This window comes from Corapipo altera, unplaced genomic scaffold (genome assembly GCF_003945725.1).
Source record: "Corapipo altera isolate COAL_440 unplaced genomic scaffold, ASM394572v1 68, whole genome shotgun sequence".
NCBI lineage: Eukaryota > Metazoa > Chordata > Aves > Passeriformes > Pipridae > Corapipo > Corapipo altera.
In genome coordinates, this window is record NW_020884919.1 from 5922162 (window position 1) to 5940679 (window position 18518).

The following is an 18518-nucleotide window of genomic DNA, read 5'->3' on the forward strand; positions in this document are numbered from 1 at the left end:
TTCCAGTAAAGCACAGGAATAAATCACCCAGTATTTGTGAACTACATTTAATTCCTAAGCACCTCATTAAAGAGAGAGTGAACATGAATAGAATGGCTCCCCTCCAAAACAAAGTAAAGGGTAGAGAAGCTACGCAGTGGTAATTTAAGGAGAGAAGCAGGCTCTATCTCACTGAATGCGGGGATGATATCTGGGTTAGGAGAGGCTGTGATTATTTGCTCTGAGCTGAAATTTAGCTGGATTCTGGATGAGCTCACTTTTAATCTGCACAATGTGTTATTTATCTGGAGTGAGCCAGGGTGTTAATTCAGCTTCCCTACTAATTCTTTTATCAGCTATGTTAGCTCCTATGGCTGAAGGTCTGTTCCCTGATGTTTAACAGGATTTGCTTACACTAGCTATCAGATGATACTAACATTTTGTTCTATTTATGTTATACATAAATAAATACTGAATTCAGCATATACAAGGACCATATTCATATCACTAGTTGCAATGAGTTGATTATAGAAAATACAAATATATTTCTGTTTCTCTGATCTTGGACTGTGCAAAGACTGTCATGCTCCAGATTTCATGCGTGAAAACGTGATAAAATTCTGGGCATCTATTGTGCCACTCACATATTCACTACATGTCTGTCTACCACACTTAGAAACCACATAGGTATTCAAGGCATTGGCAGTGTGGGAGGGGGCAGAGCAGAAAACACAAGGTATGTGTGTCTTTATGTGCATTATTGGCCTCAATCTCTTACACGGTATAATGTGGAGAAGCAGCCACAGATCTGGCACAGGTCCTGTCCCCTGGGACCAGACAGGGCACTTTTCCACTCAACCACACTTCTCTCACCTCCATTTCAGCAAAACCAGATTTAAGCAGCCTGATAAACCTCACTGTGAAAGATTCACCTCTGCTTAAACTGGGTTACCGACTAATATGTTTTAATACTGGAAATGTGATCTAACAGATAAAGAGAGAAGAAAAAGCACAGAGGGGAAGGAAAAGTCAATTCAAGCCTGATGCAAGTCACTGACAGTGAAAAAATGATGGCTCCAGTGCTGTGCAGAGGTGCCAAGTGTAGGAACGGCACATCAGAACTGAATCCAGACATTTTTAGATCATTAAAAAGATAGCCAGGGTAAGGAAAAAGTAGAAACCAGCCCCTCATAAAAGAACTTGCACTACTGTACCAGAGACCTGGTGGGGGAAGACCTTCTATACAGTACTTTTAAAAAAAAGGAAATAAAAAAGATAAAAAGGCTAAGCTCTCTTGATATCTAGTGCATCTATTTTCTTTTTAGAGTTGTTTTATACAATTAAATTATAGGTCATCATATCTATGCCCACTCAAACACATTCACTCCATAAACCCCTTTTAATAGTTCTATAAGCTTATGGTACTTGAACCCATATTGCTATCTATGAAGGGCTGCTGATGGCTGGAAGATGAGGTGCAGAGACTTACCACTCCTGAACTTCCCCTGCTTCCCTGTGGATCTTATCAGCACCTTCACCAGCCACAGAGACAGTGAACAGCAGCCCCAACTAATCCCGCAATGTCATGATGGGTTTTGTGGTCAACCCCAGGCACAGGGAGCCCCTGCAGCCCTCGGGGGGCACTAGGGAAAGCCATACCTGGACTCTGCAGGGAGACCACGGCCCCAGGAGCCAGCTGTAGCAGGGCTTCACCGGGCAGCTCCTGTGCTGGGTGAGCTGCTCCGGGCAGGGCCGGCCCTCGCCCGCTGCCCGCAGGACCACGGAGCGCCCACGCACCATCTGGCCTAGGCGAGGGGAGAGCACACACACGGCGAAGGACAGACAGAGGGAGAGAGAGAGAGACAGCTTTTGTAATTTATCAGCATTGCGAGCTCATTTCCCACCACTAAAATCTGCTCAAAAAGCAATTAATTGGGAAGACTGGATAATATGGTTGCGATTGCTAAGTCTAAGTAATGCAGCCACTGATATTTTCAAGCACACTTTTTAAAACACGGTTTTGTATGTTTTCCAAATACAGCATTTGTTTATGCAGCACATTTAAATACTTGACTAAATCCTGATTATTAAATATGACAAGAAAATAATTCCTATGGCAGCAGCATTTCTACCACCACGTATTCAATATGTTTCCAGAGATTTTTAACAAATGAAATTTTCTTTTTATGAGCAATTATGTGGACCTAATTTGAAAACTGCAAACACTGTAGTGGCTATTACCATCCATAACCACTTCTACCATTTCCATTAAAATCCTATTTATTATTGGTGAAAACTTCTTCAGCCACTGAATGGAAAAAGCAATTATGTTACTACTTTTGAACTAATAAAACTGAATATATTCATTAAAGTTACAGCAATTCCATTTCTGTCTCCTTTGCTGTCCATTTATGTCCAGGAATGTTTTCACTCAAAATGTTTCAATTAGAATTCTGGCTCCAATTAAAAAGAAAAGTGGAAAAGAAAAAGCCCTTATGCAATAGAATGCAGAAGGTTGTGCTGGACATAAAATTTCTGCCTTGTCTTTCAATATGTGTGGATTTGAGTCAAAAACTAAAAGGTCTGGGCATTAAGGGCAGACACAGACAACAAGGCAGAAGCGCGTGGTAATTGCTAACCCAGAGAAAAGGAAGAGATAAGGTGTTGTGGTGGAGCTCTCCCATTGGGATCAGAGCCCTTCAGCTGCTTTTGTGAGCAGAGGGGAGTGTAGGGGGAGCAAACACCCTGCAAAACGGGGAGGCTGCAATATCCAGCCAGATCCTTCTCCCAGCTATTTATGCACATCCTTTTTAATTAAAAATATTGCAGGTGTAAGGCACATCTCTAATAACTGTCATCAGCACCACCTAAAGAGCAGGGTTTCCAAAACATTTTAGTAAATAAAAATGAAAAGCAGACACACCTGAAAAAGGTACTGATGAGATACCTTAGCAAGCTATCTTACCTTTACAATGCTATTCCCTTGCTTTGACCCATTGAATTCCATTTTTAAGCCCATTTAAACCAATTTTAAGACTTCTTCCTTTTCCAATTCTAATTCCCTAGACCTGGGGAGTTTGTAACAGAATTGATGATAAAAGCTCTTATCCACATGACTGTGCATTCAGCTGTCATGGAATCAGATACATTAGAAGGTAGAAAAAATTCTACCAGCTGAGAGAAAAGGAAAGAAACTCCTGCAGTTCACTGGGGAGTCAGAGCAAGGGAAGAGAAACATCCCAGCCTGCTGTTGATGAATCTCACAGCAAGCCTCCCTGGCCCAACAGGCCAAAATTAGCTGTTCCTTCTCCTCCAGCCAGACACCAAATTTGCCAAATTCTTCCTAATGCTGAATGCTGAGGACCGGTGAGCCATGGAAAAAAGGCTCTTTGGGAATGGTGGGCAGCCCATGGCTGTGGGGTTCTGGGGACACCCTGGGACATGCAGCTCCTCCGGCCAGGCAGCTTTGCAGCCCCACCAGGCACCACCTTCCCACATGGAGCTATGGAAAAGGAGGCCTCCTAAGATTAAAAGATCCAATTTCCTTAGGAGGGACTTGAAAGTCTGAAGCATTCATCAAGCTATTTTAATTAACAAAATAATTTCCTTTCGTACACTCTGTTTAACATGTTTCTAGCAAAATGTAAATGGGAAGATCATTCAATAGAGAACACTATTTTCCTTTTAAGAGGAATTAACAGCCTTTCTGTATTTATTTCTATTTTGGTTTCTTGCAGTTGGTTAACCAAACTATTGAAACTTCACTATAGCCCCAATGGTCAGCTGGGGCTTGACTCATTTAGTCTATCACTTTCTTTTTGCACTGTGAATAAATCACTGAAGAAAGACATTTCATTGAAGCCTTTCTTTGCACAATGACTGCAGTGAGTTTCTTAAAGCTCTGATTTCTTTTTCCACTCCACAAACAGTATCTAGGTGCTCGATTACCACTCAAGTAGCAGAAAAACTCCCTGGTTTTTCTTTTTAAATACCTTATCTTTTGCTGCCTATGCAGAAGAGAATCTTACTGCATCTGAAATTAATTTTCTCCCCATACAAACACTGCAAGTTGAAGCAATCTTAGTTGTGGCTTTAATTTCCCAGTGAATTTTTCTTTAATTTCCCAATGTGTTGGCCACATCTCTGATTCCTCTGCTCTGTAGTATTAAATGATACAAAAATTAAGACAGAAAGTGGGCTGAAAATTGAAAATTAGTATTTCTTCATTTGCTGAATTTTGAAAGAGGCTGGTCTTATTGATGCTGGTCTCTTAAAATTCTGTTTTGTGTCAGCAGCCAGAATTTCGTCTCAGAAACATAGGATTATATTTTCAGATCAGAATAATGAGATTTTTTTACCCCCAAATAATCTTGCCATTCCTTGCTTTTATCCCCACAAAGTGATGTGTCATGGCTGAAACCAAGCTGATTAAAATTCCTGCTACAGTTCACCCCAGTCAAAACGACTAACATGTTGTAACCAGTTCGATCACTGTGGGCAGAGCACATAAAACACAGCTCTACCAAGAAACTCTGGGAACAGACTGGGGATCAAGTTACTTAAATAAACCCTGGAGGTCCGGTTAGGTCCAGTCACAAGGTAATAAACAGGGCTTTTCATCCACTTCCCACTGCCAGTCCCTCCAGGGCCTCCTGTGGAGCATCCACAGATCAGGGAGAGCTCTTGGTGGCCCCTCTTCCAGCAGCATTTCCCACCACTGTCAGACTGGACCCTGCCAAGTTTGAGTAGCAAGCAAGAAAGCATCACAAAAAGTTCTTCTTCAGAAGGCAACACCACAAATGTTTTACCAAACTGGTGATGAACGAGGGAAGAATATAACCACCAAATCTTTCAGTTGTGCACATTGTTGTTCCCCCTCGTTTCTGTCCCACAGGTCAGTCTGGTGCTGGGATGCACATCTCTGCAACCCGCTATGTCTCTTCTGGGCTCTGAGGACTGAGCAAGGCACAGCAATGTGCCTCAGAGTAACTCAGGTAAATCCCACAATTCATCTGATAAAGTCGGCTTTGCAAGAGGAAAAGCACAGGTTTAGGGGGTTTTATAAATCCAGCCCTCCCGTTAGAGAACCTGGGAGAAACCATATGGGACTGGAAAACGTTTACATAGAAAAATTCAGTATCCTCATGTATTTATTTGCCTTAACAAAGGAAATTCAATTTGCTGGGGATTAGCTTTACCAAACATCCTTCCAAGTAACTTTGATTCAGGCCATGAAAGCCTCATCCATTAAGGCAGTACTATACATCTTTTCATAGCAGTACAGCAGCTGATATGAGGGACCCTTACATATAACCCAATGTCAGCCTAAAGCCCTAGCCAGCATCCTGAACAGATGCTGCCCAGAACTACAGCTGCAACAGGCAAATATCCATTACACATCTCCGTAGGCTCAGCGCAGGCAGGAAAGAGAGATCTACTTTACTCATCATCATTTATAAAAATCAATATATTCGCCTTTGGCTGCTGTGTACCAGAACTGTACTACATGTCAGTGCCACATGCACAGCAGCACCACTTCATGTTTAAATGCACTATTCCACAAAATAAAACCTGCACAAGAGAAAGAGGTCATCCATTAAAATATATCACAGCAAACTGTTACTGGAAGAGATGAACAGAATAAAACAGTTAGCAACAATGCTACATTAAAAAAAACACATGAAAACGCAAATCCAGCAACATTACATTTTGATCTGAATCATATTTAAATTATGTTTCTCTTTGAAGTCCTTGATGGTGCTTCTGCAGGCCCTTCACACACTCTCCAAGAAAACACAGAAAAGCAACATATTGTTGTGAGTAGATCCAATAATGGTGTGTTCAACTTGCTGTGAATTATTTCTGAATACCAAGCATCTAAGACCTTTATTTCAGCTGTACCAAAGAGTGGGCAATTACTTACTGGCAAAGGGAAGCAGTATGAGTGTTTACTACAGCTAATTCCCACAGCTCATTTATTGTCATCCTTTGTTTTTTCCTGTCGAATTTGAGGCTCCATCCTATTCACATAAATGCCTGTGAGAAGCTCATGATGACTTCAAAGGTGTCGCTGTCCATGAACTTTTCGGTAGGAAACTCTCACTGTATTCATGTGTGAAGCACCACGTACAGATAAGTGCATAATTAATGTCTTCTCTGTTAATGCCATCATCAAGTAGTATTTATAACCAACTGGAACTCGCTGAGGAAGCTGAAATGATGGTGTTTGTGCTGCTGGAACCACACAAGGGCCATGGCCACAGGACTGGTGCCAAGGTCCATCCACCATGGATGTTTGATATCAGGGTAGCTCCACACCTTAGGGCTGCTGCAGCAAAAGCCAAATTAGGACTGAGGATGCAGGAAAATAAACCATGTGCTGGAATAACTTGGACGCAAAGTACTTCTGTTTCACTGACGCTTTGGCGTGAGTTTCAGAAGACTCTTGGGTTCCTGCAAAGCTATTCAAATGGCAGAGAAGGACGAGCAAAACTTGGCTTCTTTATGATACAGTTTTTAGGACAGCTTTCCCAACTGCTCAGTTGCCATAGGTTCACAAAACAGTATCTCCAGCTTTAAAATCCATGTAAAACTACAGGAATAGTACCTGTCTATAGCCTATACAAGACAGCTCTCTAGCCAGCAATATAACAGAGTCATGATCTTTGAAAAACAGGAGATGACCCGTAAACTGAGCTGAGCTTGGGCTTGACTGTGTGGTTCAAGTAGCCTTAGTGCAGTTTGGCACCTGCAGCCAGGACACTTGAGGACACTGGCTGGAAGGTCTGCTTTGGCAGGGAATGATGTTTCCAGCTTTCCTCTGATTCAGGACATGAAGTAACTCCTTGCATGCATTGGCAGCCATCACCTCTTTAACCAGTCTTTAGAATTGGTACAATCATTTCAGGATCAGGGACACAATACAAGACCTATCTTCACTCAAGCACACCCTTTTTCAGACTATGCAATATAAGAGCTCAGGATGAAAAAGCCTTCAGGCATTATATAGACTTTTAGCTCCTTGAGTGTGTTAAAAATCATAAAAAAGTTACAACCTGCTTTTGCACTATACTTTGTTTAATTTAGCAAGTGATTGAACACTCAAAAAATTAATTTAAGTTTATTCAGCAACATGAGCATTAACACTCCAAAATGGATGTTGAAGAAAAAATAAAATTTGGAATTAATAGTACTCCCAGTGTGTTGTTGTTAAAACACTGTCCATGAATTATTCATTTCTGTTAAGAAAGCACTACTTCACAAATGGGCTAAAAGCTCAGCAAAGGAAGAACAGCACTAATCCAAATATTAAGCTTTTTCTGTAACATGCTTTGATCTCCAGAATCCATCTGAAGGAATCACTTTATGGAAGTTAAGAGCTTTTTTCTTTTTGACCTTAAGTGAATTTGATTCAAATATACATTATGGCTCTTGAATCTTAAAGACCATTAGCTGTACATCAGAAGCCTGGGAAATAATGTCTCAAGCTTACTTTGAATAAAACCTTCAATGCATTTCCTCATGTCAATATTCAAAGGGTTTTTTACATCCTATAAGTTGAAAAAGGTCCTAATCCTTTCACTTTTTGTATGCTGGTGAGCAATACTGGCTACAGAAAATCTTGCTGAAGTTACTGGGGTCACACAAGTATTAAGGGACCTGTGGATACAGGATGGAGACAGAGGCATATATTAAATGATGACAAATAGCTTTTGTGTATTTTCTTCAATGGGATCCAATTATGTGACTAAAAGTTACTTCACCAGAGGGTTCCCATTTATTTATTTATCTCTCAAGATTACTGTAACACTCCCCAGCTCTTTAGTAGCTTTACATACCCCCTGTCTTAGGGGTTAATGTTTGCTATGACTGAATTCTGAGAGTTTGAATTAATTAATAAATAATCCTCTGGGCATCTGACTACTTGCTTCTTAAGTTGCATTTTTCACTTTAGAGTACTTTGGAAATAGCCTGCTTTGTTCAAAACACCCAAGACCTCAGGACCCTGAGAGTGTCCAAGATCACCTCTAACAAATTCAGTGTGATTTGGGGCTACCCCTGAGCTCTGTACCCCTGCTCAAGGATTGTCTGAGCCCACCTGGGGTTGGGGGTACTTTTTGTGCTGCGTTGCTGAGATGTGGGGGGGAGGAAGACAGGCAGGAACTCACCACCAGAGCCACATGTGTGGGAGCACTGGGACCAGGCCGACCATGGGGAGAGCTGGCAGTCCACCGCACACCCCACCACACACCGGCTGCTCGTCTGCACGGGCTTCTCCAGGTGGAGCTGTGAGGTGACAAGGAAACACAGGCATCAGCTTCCCCAGGCCCCAGCCACCTCCTGCCACAGCCAAGCATCCAAACAAAAACTGGCAGCGACTCTAGCAGGACACCAGCACGGGGGAGCTTTCCCAAGGGTGTGGTGGGTGAAAGCAGTTTCAGTGTTGAAGCGTTTCATGTCTAAGCATCTCTGCTGAATTTGGCTGGCGTAGAGTTAATTTTCTTCCCAGTGGCTGGTATAGGGCTGCATTTTGGATTTGTGCTGAATACAGCGATGATAATAGAGATGTTTTTGTTATTGCTGAGCAGGGCTCACATGGAGCAAAGGTCTTTTCTGATTTTCATACTGTCACGCTGGGGCTGGGGGTGCAATGGGAGGCTGGGAGGAGATAAAGCCAGGACAGGTCACCCCAACTGACCAAAGGGATATTCCATACCATATGATAACATGTTCAGTATATAAAGCTGGGGGAAAGAAGGAAGAAAGGGGGATATTTGGAGTGATGGTGTTTGTATTCCCAAGTAACCATAGTGATGGAGCCTTGCTGTCCTAGAGGAACACCTCCCTGTCCATGGGAAGCAGTGAATTAATTCTGTTTTACTTTGCTTAGGTGTGCAGCTTTTGCTTTTCCTATTAAACTGTCTTTATCTCAACCCACAAGTTCTCCAGCTTGTACCCTTCCATCCTCTCCCTGATCTCACTGTTGGGGAGTGAGAAAGTGGCTGTTTGGGGCTTGATTGCTGACTGGAGTTAAACTATGACAGTATCCCTCAGTCTTTGGGTCTTATTCCAAAAGGACAACCCCAAACTTCTCGTAGTAGGACACAACCTCCCTAGTCACCAACTTCCTTGAAGCCACCGGAATAGTGCAGGGTTGGTAGCCATTCCACATGCATTCGAGTCAAGGGGTGACACCACCCACTCCAACACCCCATGGATGCCTCTGTCCCACAAAGCACCCAGCGGCTGAGCCCCCAGTAATGAGCACAACTTTTCCACCATTTATGGATGATGTCTTGGTGTGGATCAGAAGGCAACACCAGCTTTCTGGAAGCACAGTGAGCCTCTGGATGTTTCCCAGCCCTCCTCACCCTCTGGCAGAGCTGCATGCTGACGGTGGCTCCATCACTGCGCTGGCAGCTCAGGAGTCGGCGCCGCTCCCCATGTCCACACGAGGCATTGGCACCCAGCTGGCACCCGCTCCAGCCTGCAGACACAAAGCAAAGGGTGCACCGCTGCAGGTCACATTTTCACTCAACACAGAATCACAGATCACAGAATGGTTTGGGTTGGAAGGGACCTTAAAGGTCATCTCGTTCCACCCCCCTGCTGCGGGCAGAGACACCTTCCACTAGACCAGGTTTCTCAAAGCCCCGTCCAGCCTGGCTTTGAAGCCTTGAACAAGTGGCTTTACCTAAGGCAGCACTTCCCCAAGTCAGGGCATCCCAAACCAAAGAACAATCCTCACAAAAGGATGTTGTTCTTAAAACCAGACAAGTCTCAGAGGAGATACCACTCACTTTGCACTCCGATATCGTATCCCCTTACGAAACTGGTACATCCGAGTGCACATGTTGAACGCTGATAAAGGGTATCAGTTCAAACCAGTTGGCACACTTACAAGACTGTATTGTCTGAAGCAAAATTTAACTCTATTAAAGCAGTTGGGGAAATTTCTGAAGGGAAACTCTGGTTTAACCTGTTTTTGTCTCAAGGCAAAGCAATCCGTTACTCAAAACTAAACTAATACTCATGAAATAAAAACAGTATTTCTAGCAGAAGAAAATTAATATCTTATTACGTGTCTGAAATTATGTTGGTCAGAATACAACTAAACTGAAATAAGCTTTAAAACATCATTTAAAATAAACAAAAAGCCCAGTACAAGCCACTAAAATTTCCATACACCACCAATAAATAAGAAGGATGAGAAGAAAACCTATTACTTTGTGTCTTCTACCTCTGATAAACATGCACACATAAATGTTCTGCATTTCTGAAATGTGATGATAAAAAAGGCATCGTCCTGCTGCCTGTGTTTTTAGGGCTTTTATTACAAACAGGCTGAGTTTATATTCAGATATTTTATCTTGCTTTGTTCTCCCTTCCCCCCAGCCCCAAACTTCTCTTAATCTCTCCTCTCTATGCCTTTCTCATTTATTTGAGCTGGTCAAAACAAAAGGAATTTTTCCTGTTTTGTTTTGTTTTGTTAGTTTGTTTGCAGCAGATCCAATTGCCTCTAAGGTCCTAAATAATGCATTTTGCTCTGAATATCCTATGCCCACCCATATAACCCATATTGCCCTCAAAGCGGAGACTTCTGTTGGTACTATTGGTTTAATCAATTCTGTTGATAACACACTGAAAAATCTCATTTAATATACTTTACTTCCAGGGTATCTGCAATGACAACTTAAATACAAAAATTGGGCATTTGTCCAGTAACCTGTAAAAATGTAGGTATGTAATTAACTTTACTGAAACCAATGATGTCTATATGTAGCTCTTTTAAAGTCAAGGCTTTAACCAATGCCACAAGTAAATATAACTAAAAACACAAAGTAAGGGTATATTTGAAAGTTGCACCTACCTGTAAGGTTGTACTGATATTGGAAGCAATTTTGGTTAAGAATGCATGGCTTCATTTGCGAATCTTCAGGGCAGGGCTTTGAACTGACAGAAGACCTCAGCACTTGTCGAGTTCGGGTTTGCATAATGTTGGGATCACACACCTGTATGCAAAAGGGATGGACAGTACAGAGACCCCAGTAAATCATACAGACACCAACAGCCCAGGGTTGATACATGCAGCTCCACAGCCACATCAAGGTATGACAAAATCCCACTCCTGTTCCAACAACACTTAAAAGCATATGAAGGGAAAGAAATGCACTTTAATGTTAGGAACCCAATATTACTAAAATATTACATATATTATCAGCCCCGATTTGGCTATTTTAGGCACTCTTATATTTCTTATTTCCATGGTTTTTGTATCCTTTGTTTCCATGTTTTTAGGATCCTTGGGGACAACAGGATAAAGACTGTGCCATTTTGCTGTGCCCTACTTTGCACCTCTTTCCAAGACCTCTAGTAAAATAACATAGTACTCAAACCTCACTCTCTTAGTATGCCATGGGGCTGTTTATAGTACAGCACGAATGAGTGCGTGGACATGGTCCCAGGAAATCTAATGGAAATAAATCCCTATTAAAGGTATTCACAGGCATTTATTGGACAAGATGACCTATTTAATTCCTAACAGTTACTCATTCAGCTTGTTCAGGAACAGCAGGGAAAAAAACCCAAACAATGCATTTAGAAATACATTTTCATAAATGCTTGGAGATTTAAAACATGATTTTTCTATAGAGTACTTTAATTACAAAAAAATAACTAACAGCCTAAAACCATGGGCTTATTATGCAACAAACTGCCTGCAAACACTGAACCCTGCACTGGTGAAAGTGTGGATAATTCCTGTATTGTGAATATTAAAGGGAAAGGTAATGGCCTTGCAGCATAAATTAATTCTCAGACTGCTGTAAACCTGGATTAGTTGCACAGATCATAGCATAACTGAACAGAAGAAATATCAGGAAAAATAGGAAAAAAGTTTGGTTCGCTCTTAAAATACATTGCCAGGGCCTATTTTCCTTATGCTTACATTATGTGAAAGAAATTCTATTATATTCTTGTTGCTGACACACGTCTTGTCAAATCATTTTAAATTGGTAATCTTATTTGAATACCCATGGTCAGCTAAAATACCCAGTTGTTTCTAATTATCTGAAAATTAAACATATGCTAAGTGTTTACCAATAGTTTACTGCCTTTTTCGCAACTAATCTGGTTGTTCCTCCTCACAACTAACACTAATAACTTAAATGATTTGCCAATAAACCAAAATGAGTAAGAAAAAAATCAAAGCGGGTATCTCAGTGTCTACTCCTAATTAATGTTTCTCTGAATTATGTTACCAAAGGGAAAAAAAAAATCAATGGATGCTGTGATAGAAGTTGCCTGTGCCAACTCAGAAATACCTGCCTTTGCTCCCTTCAAAATGAGAACCTGCAGACAGAAAATATGCATCATTTGTAGATAAGTAAACTCTTTTAATAAAATAGTATTTTTCCCCTGTGTAGCATGCCCCCCATTGTGCTCGATTACAGGGCATTGATGCAGCCCCCCAGATTTCCTGGCTGGCAGGACTGTTTTCCCTCTCAGATATCCTCCTGGTGGGCAGCAGATCAGTCTGCAGGTCAAAATCTATCTGGTGTTTGCCAGGATCCAAACAAACAACTGGTTTACTGCTGCTCTGAAGCCTGAATTCTCACTGCGCTGATGAGCCACAGTGTTCAGAAGCCAGAGCTGATGTGATAAGCTCCTCACTTTTACCAGTTTGGAATAATAAGGAATCTCTGTAGGAAAAGCGTTCATTTAATCAAGCTGAGTACACAGGAAACATGCAAAAATTCAAAGTCGGCAAAGTGTAACTAATATCCTGTAATATTATTTGTCGAATTTCTCTTAACGTCAATTGAGAAGTCAAATTAGTTTTATAATTGATTTTCTGGCCTTACTCTTTCAAGTTAACTATGTAAAAAATTGAGCCAAATACACATGGAACTGAGTAAGCAGGAGGAAGGAATGACTTGCAAAAAAAAAAGATGAAAGCTGGGATTTTCAAAGGAGCAAGAGAGGAAGCTGAATATCCAGCTACCCTGGAATCTCAATGGGCTTGGGTGCACAACTCCTGCAGGACCCCTCCAAAAACCCAGGCTGGAAAAAAATCACGTGTTTACAACATGGCAAAGGTTGAGGAATGGCTTGGCAGACTCAGAGTCATCAGGGGATGTGAACAGTGAAAGTTAAAGAAGAGGGATTGATTCCAGTGGGGAGATGCTGAGGGTATTAACAAGCAATAATGAAGGGATGTGTGTAATCTGCACAGCAGGAGGAAGATATTATGTCACCATTGTCACCACTGCCATCACTACCAAGGGTGTACGTCTAGTCCTGAATTTGGATCTTACTGGGTTCTGAGAGCAAAACCAAACACCATCAATGGCAATTTACATATTCAGGAGGTAGGACAGGAATGGTAGGCAGTAATTTATAGAAAAGGTAGCAAATGAAAGAAATATTCCTTGAGTACTTAAAGTAAGAAATTATCACAGAATTAATTAAGATTTGGGCAAGAAAACAGAAGGTGTTGATTCTGAATATTCTCACAAATGAAGAAAATGGCAGAACAAATCTGACTATTCAAATAATCTTCCATACAAAATAGTGAAGGTGCCATTTAGATACACGGATCAAGACTTGATCTGCCCTAGGAATCCAAGATTCTAATTCAATGCAGATATGAACGTACAATTTTGGGGGGTTTTAAAATAAATAAACCCCACTGTGATTCAACAATGCTTTACTGAGTATCTTCATTTACAACTCCTCTCTTCCCACTGAGTGGATGCTATACTTCCAAAGACATTATTTTACTTCCTACTGCTCTATTAGCAACTACTGCTTTCACTGATGACAGATGAAGCTTTTTTAATTATATTTTACATTAAGTCAGCCATTACCTCCCGTAAGGCTATCACAACCGGTTTGTGCTCAGCATTAGCCAATATTTCTACAGTGGAAGCACAAGGAAAGAGGAAAACAGGCAGGCAACAACACCATTTAGACTAGAAATAAAGATTTATGGATCAAAAAAAGACAATGAATATGAGTAAATATTCATAAATATTTATGGCCATAAATATAGGAGAGGAAACAAGTACTATGAAATAAAGGTAGCTGTGACACACAGAGGTAGAAGGTCAGAGGCCTGGAGAACTCCATGCTCCCTCAGGGTTAAGTGCCAGATCAGTTTGCCTGTTAAGTTTTACAGACTATGTTGTTTGTCCAGATTCCTTCTTAATGACAACGGGTTGTGTAATTCTGGCATATGCATACTCTAGAATTGGTGATAGGAATGCAATTAATTTCTGGATGGCAATAGTAATGGGGACCTATCTCAAGTGGCACATTAAGAGCCTACAGCAGTAGGATGTCATACACAGACACAGTAAGTTTCTTTATGGGTACAACTACACTGTCCCAGCCTACTTTATAGAATTAAATCTCACCATTTCCATTATTCTTTTCCATGAAGTATGAAAATGTTGAGCTAGAGCCAGGAACCTATAGGCCAGATTATATAAACCACTACAGAAACAAATATTTTGAAGCAATGAGAGGCACATAAAATGTTAAGACAGGAATAAAGCAGAGTTTTTCTCAAAGGACCATTTAGAAATTATAACAGCCATCATCTTGATTCTGTGGGGGAATTCCTGGCATTATTGACTACTGCATTTTTTAATATTTCTTCTAGCCAATCCCAGTTTTTCACCATGAGCACCTGTCACTATTTTAAGCCAAAATAAAAAGTGAGTGACAAAACCATACACAAAGGATGTACCCAGCCTTCGCTCCAGGCAATAATGGAACAGATAAAGCACTGAAAGTTTGTTCTGGAAAAGAAGGGTATTAAATAAAATAAACCTGCAAGGTTATGAATGCTAAGTTCCAGTGCAAGAGCTGTTAACACATCACACATTAGTATACACCATTAGACCTTCTTTGTGATGGATTTTAAAAGCTGTCCATTGATCTAGGTTTTCATAAACATCATAACTGTACAGCACAAAGGCTGTAACCCATTAGAGGGCCCTTTAAGCTGTTTAATTTATCAAGCAGCTTGTATAATGCATCCTGAGCTATAAATAGCTGGCTGCATTATTTTTAACAGGCTATTCATAAGGAAACATACAATCTCAAAATAAGGCATGTGCAAGGCATCAACAGTATTTGACTATTTTTAACAGAGCAATGAACCATTATATTGTTCATGCCAGTGTGGATGTTTTGTAACAATTTAACAAGCCATTCACAATAACACAAGCAACCTTTTGAAATAAGAATACATTTACATAAATTTTCTTTTTCAGACAGATCTAGGTTCTGAAACTTTACCTGCCTCCACACAGAACTACTGCTTTTTAAAGAATGATTGCTAATGAAGATGAATAAAAATAAAACAACAAATATAAAAAACACAGCAGTTACCAACTTTTTGGAAAGCTATACAAAAAAATCCAAGCGACGGTTATGCTAAGGAGTAGTACATGTTCTTCCAAAAAGCCTTGGTCCAGCATAATTCTCATGCTTAACCTGAATAAATTATCTCCTGGGCTAGAAACACAACTGTGCAAGCCTCACTCTTCAGTTCAGCCTCCACACTGTAAGTGCTCTGCCAAACTTACGTGCCAAACCCAGAGAGGTTGGTGAGTCTCCTCTGGAGATACTCAAAAGCCGTCTGGACACAATACTGAGTAATGCGCTCAAGGGAATCCTGCTGGAGCAGAGAGTTGGACTAGATGACCTCCAGTGGTCCCTTCCAACCTTGCCCATTCTGTGATTCTGTGCACAGGTACCAACTGTGATGAAGACTTCAGTAACATACGTGCAGAGCCCCAATGTCTACACGAGCCCACAATTTCCCTTCCAGCTGGCATTTCCAAACTGTAGCCACTCCGACTTGCATCCACGATGAAAGCCACTGCAAGCCTGAGAGCTGGCTGCATTGCTTGGTGGCACTTCTAATCCAATCAGTTGTGGCAATATCACACTCCCCCCCCCAGATTCGAGGGAATAATAACTCAATTGTGGTAAGTCCTGAGCGTGGTACATCACTATTGATCCAAGAGGAAAATGCTTGCTGAAACGGAGACAGCTGTTCTCACTCACTAGACATGCAACCTCCTATAATTAACTAATTTCAGAGCTCTTGGAATTAGCTGCTAGAAATGCCAACAGCTGAGGCAAGCAAGGAGGCCACTCCGATCCGCAATGGGGGCTGCGACAGCCATCCACCCAACAGAGAGCTAACAAAATAGATTTGAGGTAATTATTTCAGGGACTTGTAGCACCACTCGCATATTAACTCTTTTTAAGAATGCTTTGATGAATTCAATTGAAGTCAATTAATTACATTTCCAAGTCAGATGAATACAAAGTCGAGACGCCGCAGGAAGTGTGTGTTATTCCATCACTGAATATGTAACAGAGATGATAGGATTTCAGTTTCCAGATTGTTTAGCTGGGTCTTTGAGCAATCAAGTGATGGTGTCTGACTGAACACGCTATTGTCCCTGGAACAAATATGAAATCTCTGAAGCAAAATGCAAGTCAACCTAATCTGCCTATGATTTTTTTTTTTTTTAAACCAGCAAGCTACAAATTGTTATTTTAAATGGCTTTAAAGGCTTGATATTTAAGTTACATGGACATTACCTAGTGACAAAGAAGAAAACTTTATGAGCCAAAAAACGGTCTTTAACAAGAGGGAAAACCGTTTTGAATTTACTTCTCGCAACAGAGATAGTGAAAATAATAGGGAAGCTCCAAATCAGTAACTATGAGTTTCTTGAATCCAGTACAGAGACAAAATCTCAGAGTTTGAGTCCAGTACAGAGACAAACACCTCAAACCTTGAGGTATTGTATTTCAGCTGCATTTCTGGATCACAGCCATTAGATGAAATATTAACATTTACCTTTATGTAGCAGTGTTAAATAGCACCATAATCAAGATGTGAAAATTGCAATTCAGTTGAAAAATACACATAAAAGAATTGTGGGAGCATCTGAAATTATAAAAGAACACAAATATTTAAAAGTAAAGGGGAAATGCACCGAAAAAAGGTAGAGCAAATACAATGTTTTAGACAAAAAAGTATTGAAGAAAATACTTTCCATTGACAAAGCAGTCACCACCTTTATGACTCATTGATTTCAACATGATTCAAGATCATTTACCATCCTGAAAGTGGAAAATTCACATGGGAAGAATATTGCTACAAGATAAAAACCGAGTAATACCCTAGAAAGTATCCAGAGTACAATGACATATTGACAGAAGGTACAACGGATAATCTAAAAGGCTTTTTTATATTCAGCTGATAAGAGTTAGTTATTCTGCTATCAGGATGAATTTATTATCAACACTATAAAACATGAGCAGAACACCAAAGCGGCTGGAAAAGAATTCTCACCTGAGCAAGATCTTCGGTAAATATCTCAAATCAAAGAACTCCTCAGGCAAACATGAGGCTGAAATTGTGATTGTTCATTTCTTACAAACTAGAATTTGTCAAGTTTCATAAATCCTCTTTATCTCCAGCAAGCCAAACACGACCAGAGCTAGAGGAAGATATCCTGGAATGGTCTTTGGCAGCTGCCTCATGAGAGCGGTATGACTAGAAAAGTGCCAACTATTTTGGTATGAAATGCAAATGCACTTGAAAAAGAGCAGCCAGGATTTACAGTTTTGCTGTATCATTGCAATATGACGTGATCTTTCAAATTTTTCGGACTAATTGGGGAAGAGAAAAGAGTCATACTCAGAAAACACGTTTTTCTTGAATATTCAAAAAGCATTTTATACATCCTCAGAAGACAGGCATTTCCTCCCAGTTTGGCATGAATCGAAAACCATGCATGATTATACCAGCTATGGTATAATATGCAATTAAATAGACAGCCCTAATGAGCAAGAGGTTCTGTGCATACAACCTTACTGGCGTGTAGTTTGGGTTCTGTGGGAAGACACGTGAAGGAAGACGGGAGACCCAACAGGTCTGACCAAAAGACTTAACATGAGATGCAGCTGCAGGTAAAGACTCCTATATTTGCGTGTCTGTATGTATTGGGGTGTCTATTTGTAGTTCTCCATGCATGGTCCAGATCCAAGCTCTCACTTGCAACCGGTGGAGATACTCAGCTGACCACAGGTAACTCTTGCCTTACAGATGGAATGGGATCCTACGTAGGCTCCACTGGCTCTGTAACTCCATTGCCCATGTCCACTGGCTCATGGCCGTTCTCAGTGACCACCTTTCCTAGTGGTGGCTCAGGAGATGAGGGTTCCATTAATCACCCTAGTGCTGTCAGTCCCTCCCTCCTGGCCCCCACCATTCCCTCAATCCCTGCCCCATCACACCTCTGGCCCCACACACACCAAAGGCACACCACTGGCACAGCACAGTCACTCTGCACTGACAGCAAAGCCCAGCGCTTGCCTTGGAGATGCTGAGCATGTGCAGCCTGGGAGGGACCGTGTTGTGTGGTTCTCTCTTAAAACCAAACACAAACAGCCGGAGTAGCTGTAAAAGGGAGACAGCACTGCTGTAAACTCATCAAAGGGAG

At 41.1% G+C, this 18518-nt stretch overlaps 1 protein-coding gene across 4 annotated transcripts in view; it reads right to left on the reverse strand.

Annotated features, from left to right (window-relative positions):
- THSD7B (thrombospondin type 1 domain containing 7B) overlaps positions 1 to 18518 on the reverse strand; it is a 308502-nt gene that overhangs the window by 13123 nt on the left and 276861 nt on the right. For all 4 annotated transcript variants that reach the window (XM_027656313.1, XM_027656314.1, XM_027656315.1 and 1 more), the window contains 4 exons: positions 10850 to 10991; positions 9351 to 9466; positions 8148 to 8265; positions 1639 to 1784 (listed from right to left, as the gene is read on the reverse strand). In XM_027656313.1, the coding sequence (XP_027512114.1) occupies positions 1639 to 1784; positions 8148 to 8265; positions 9351 to 9466; positions 10850 to 10991 (522 nt within the window). The remainder of the gene's footprint in view (positions 1 to 1638; positions 1785 to 8147; positions 8266 to 9350; positions 9467 to 10849; positions 10992 to 18518) is intronic.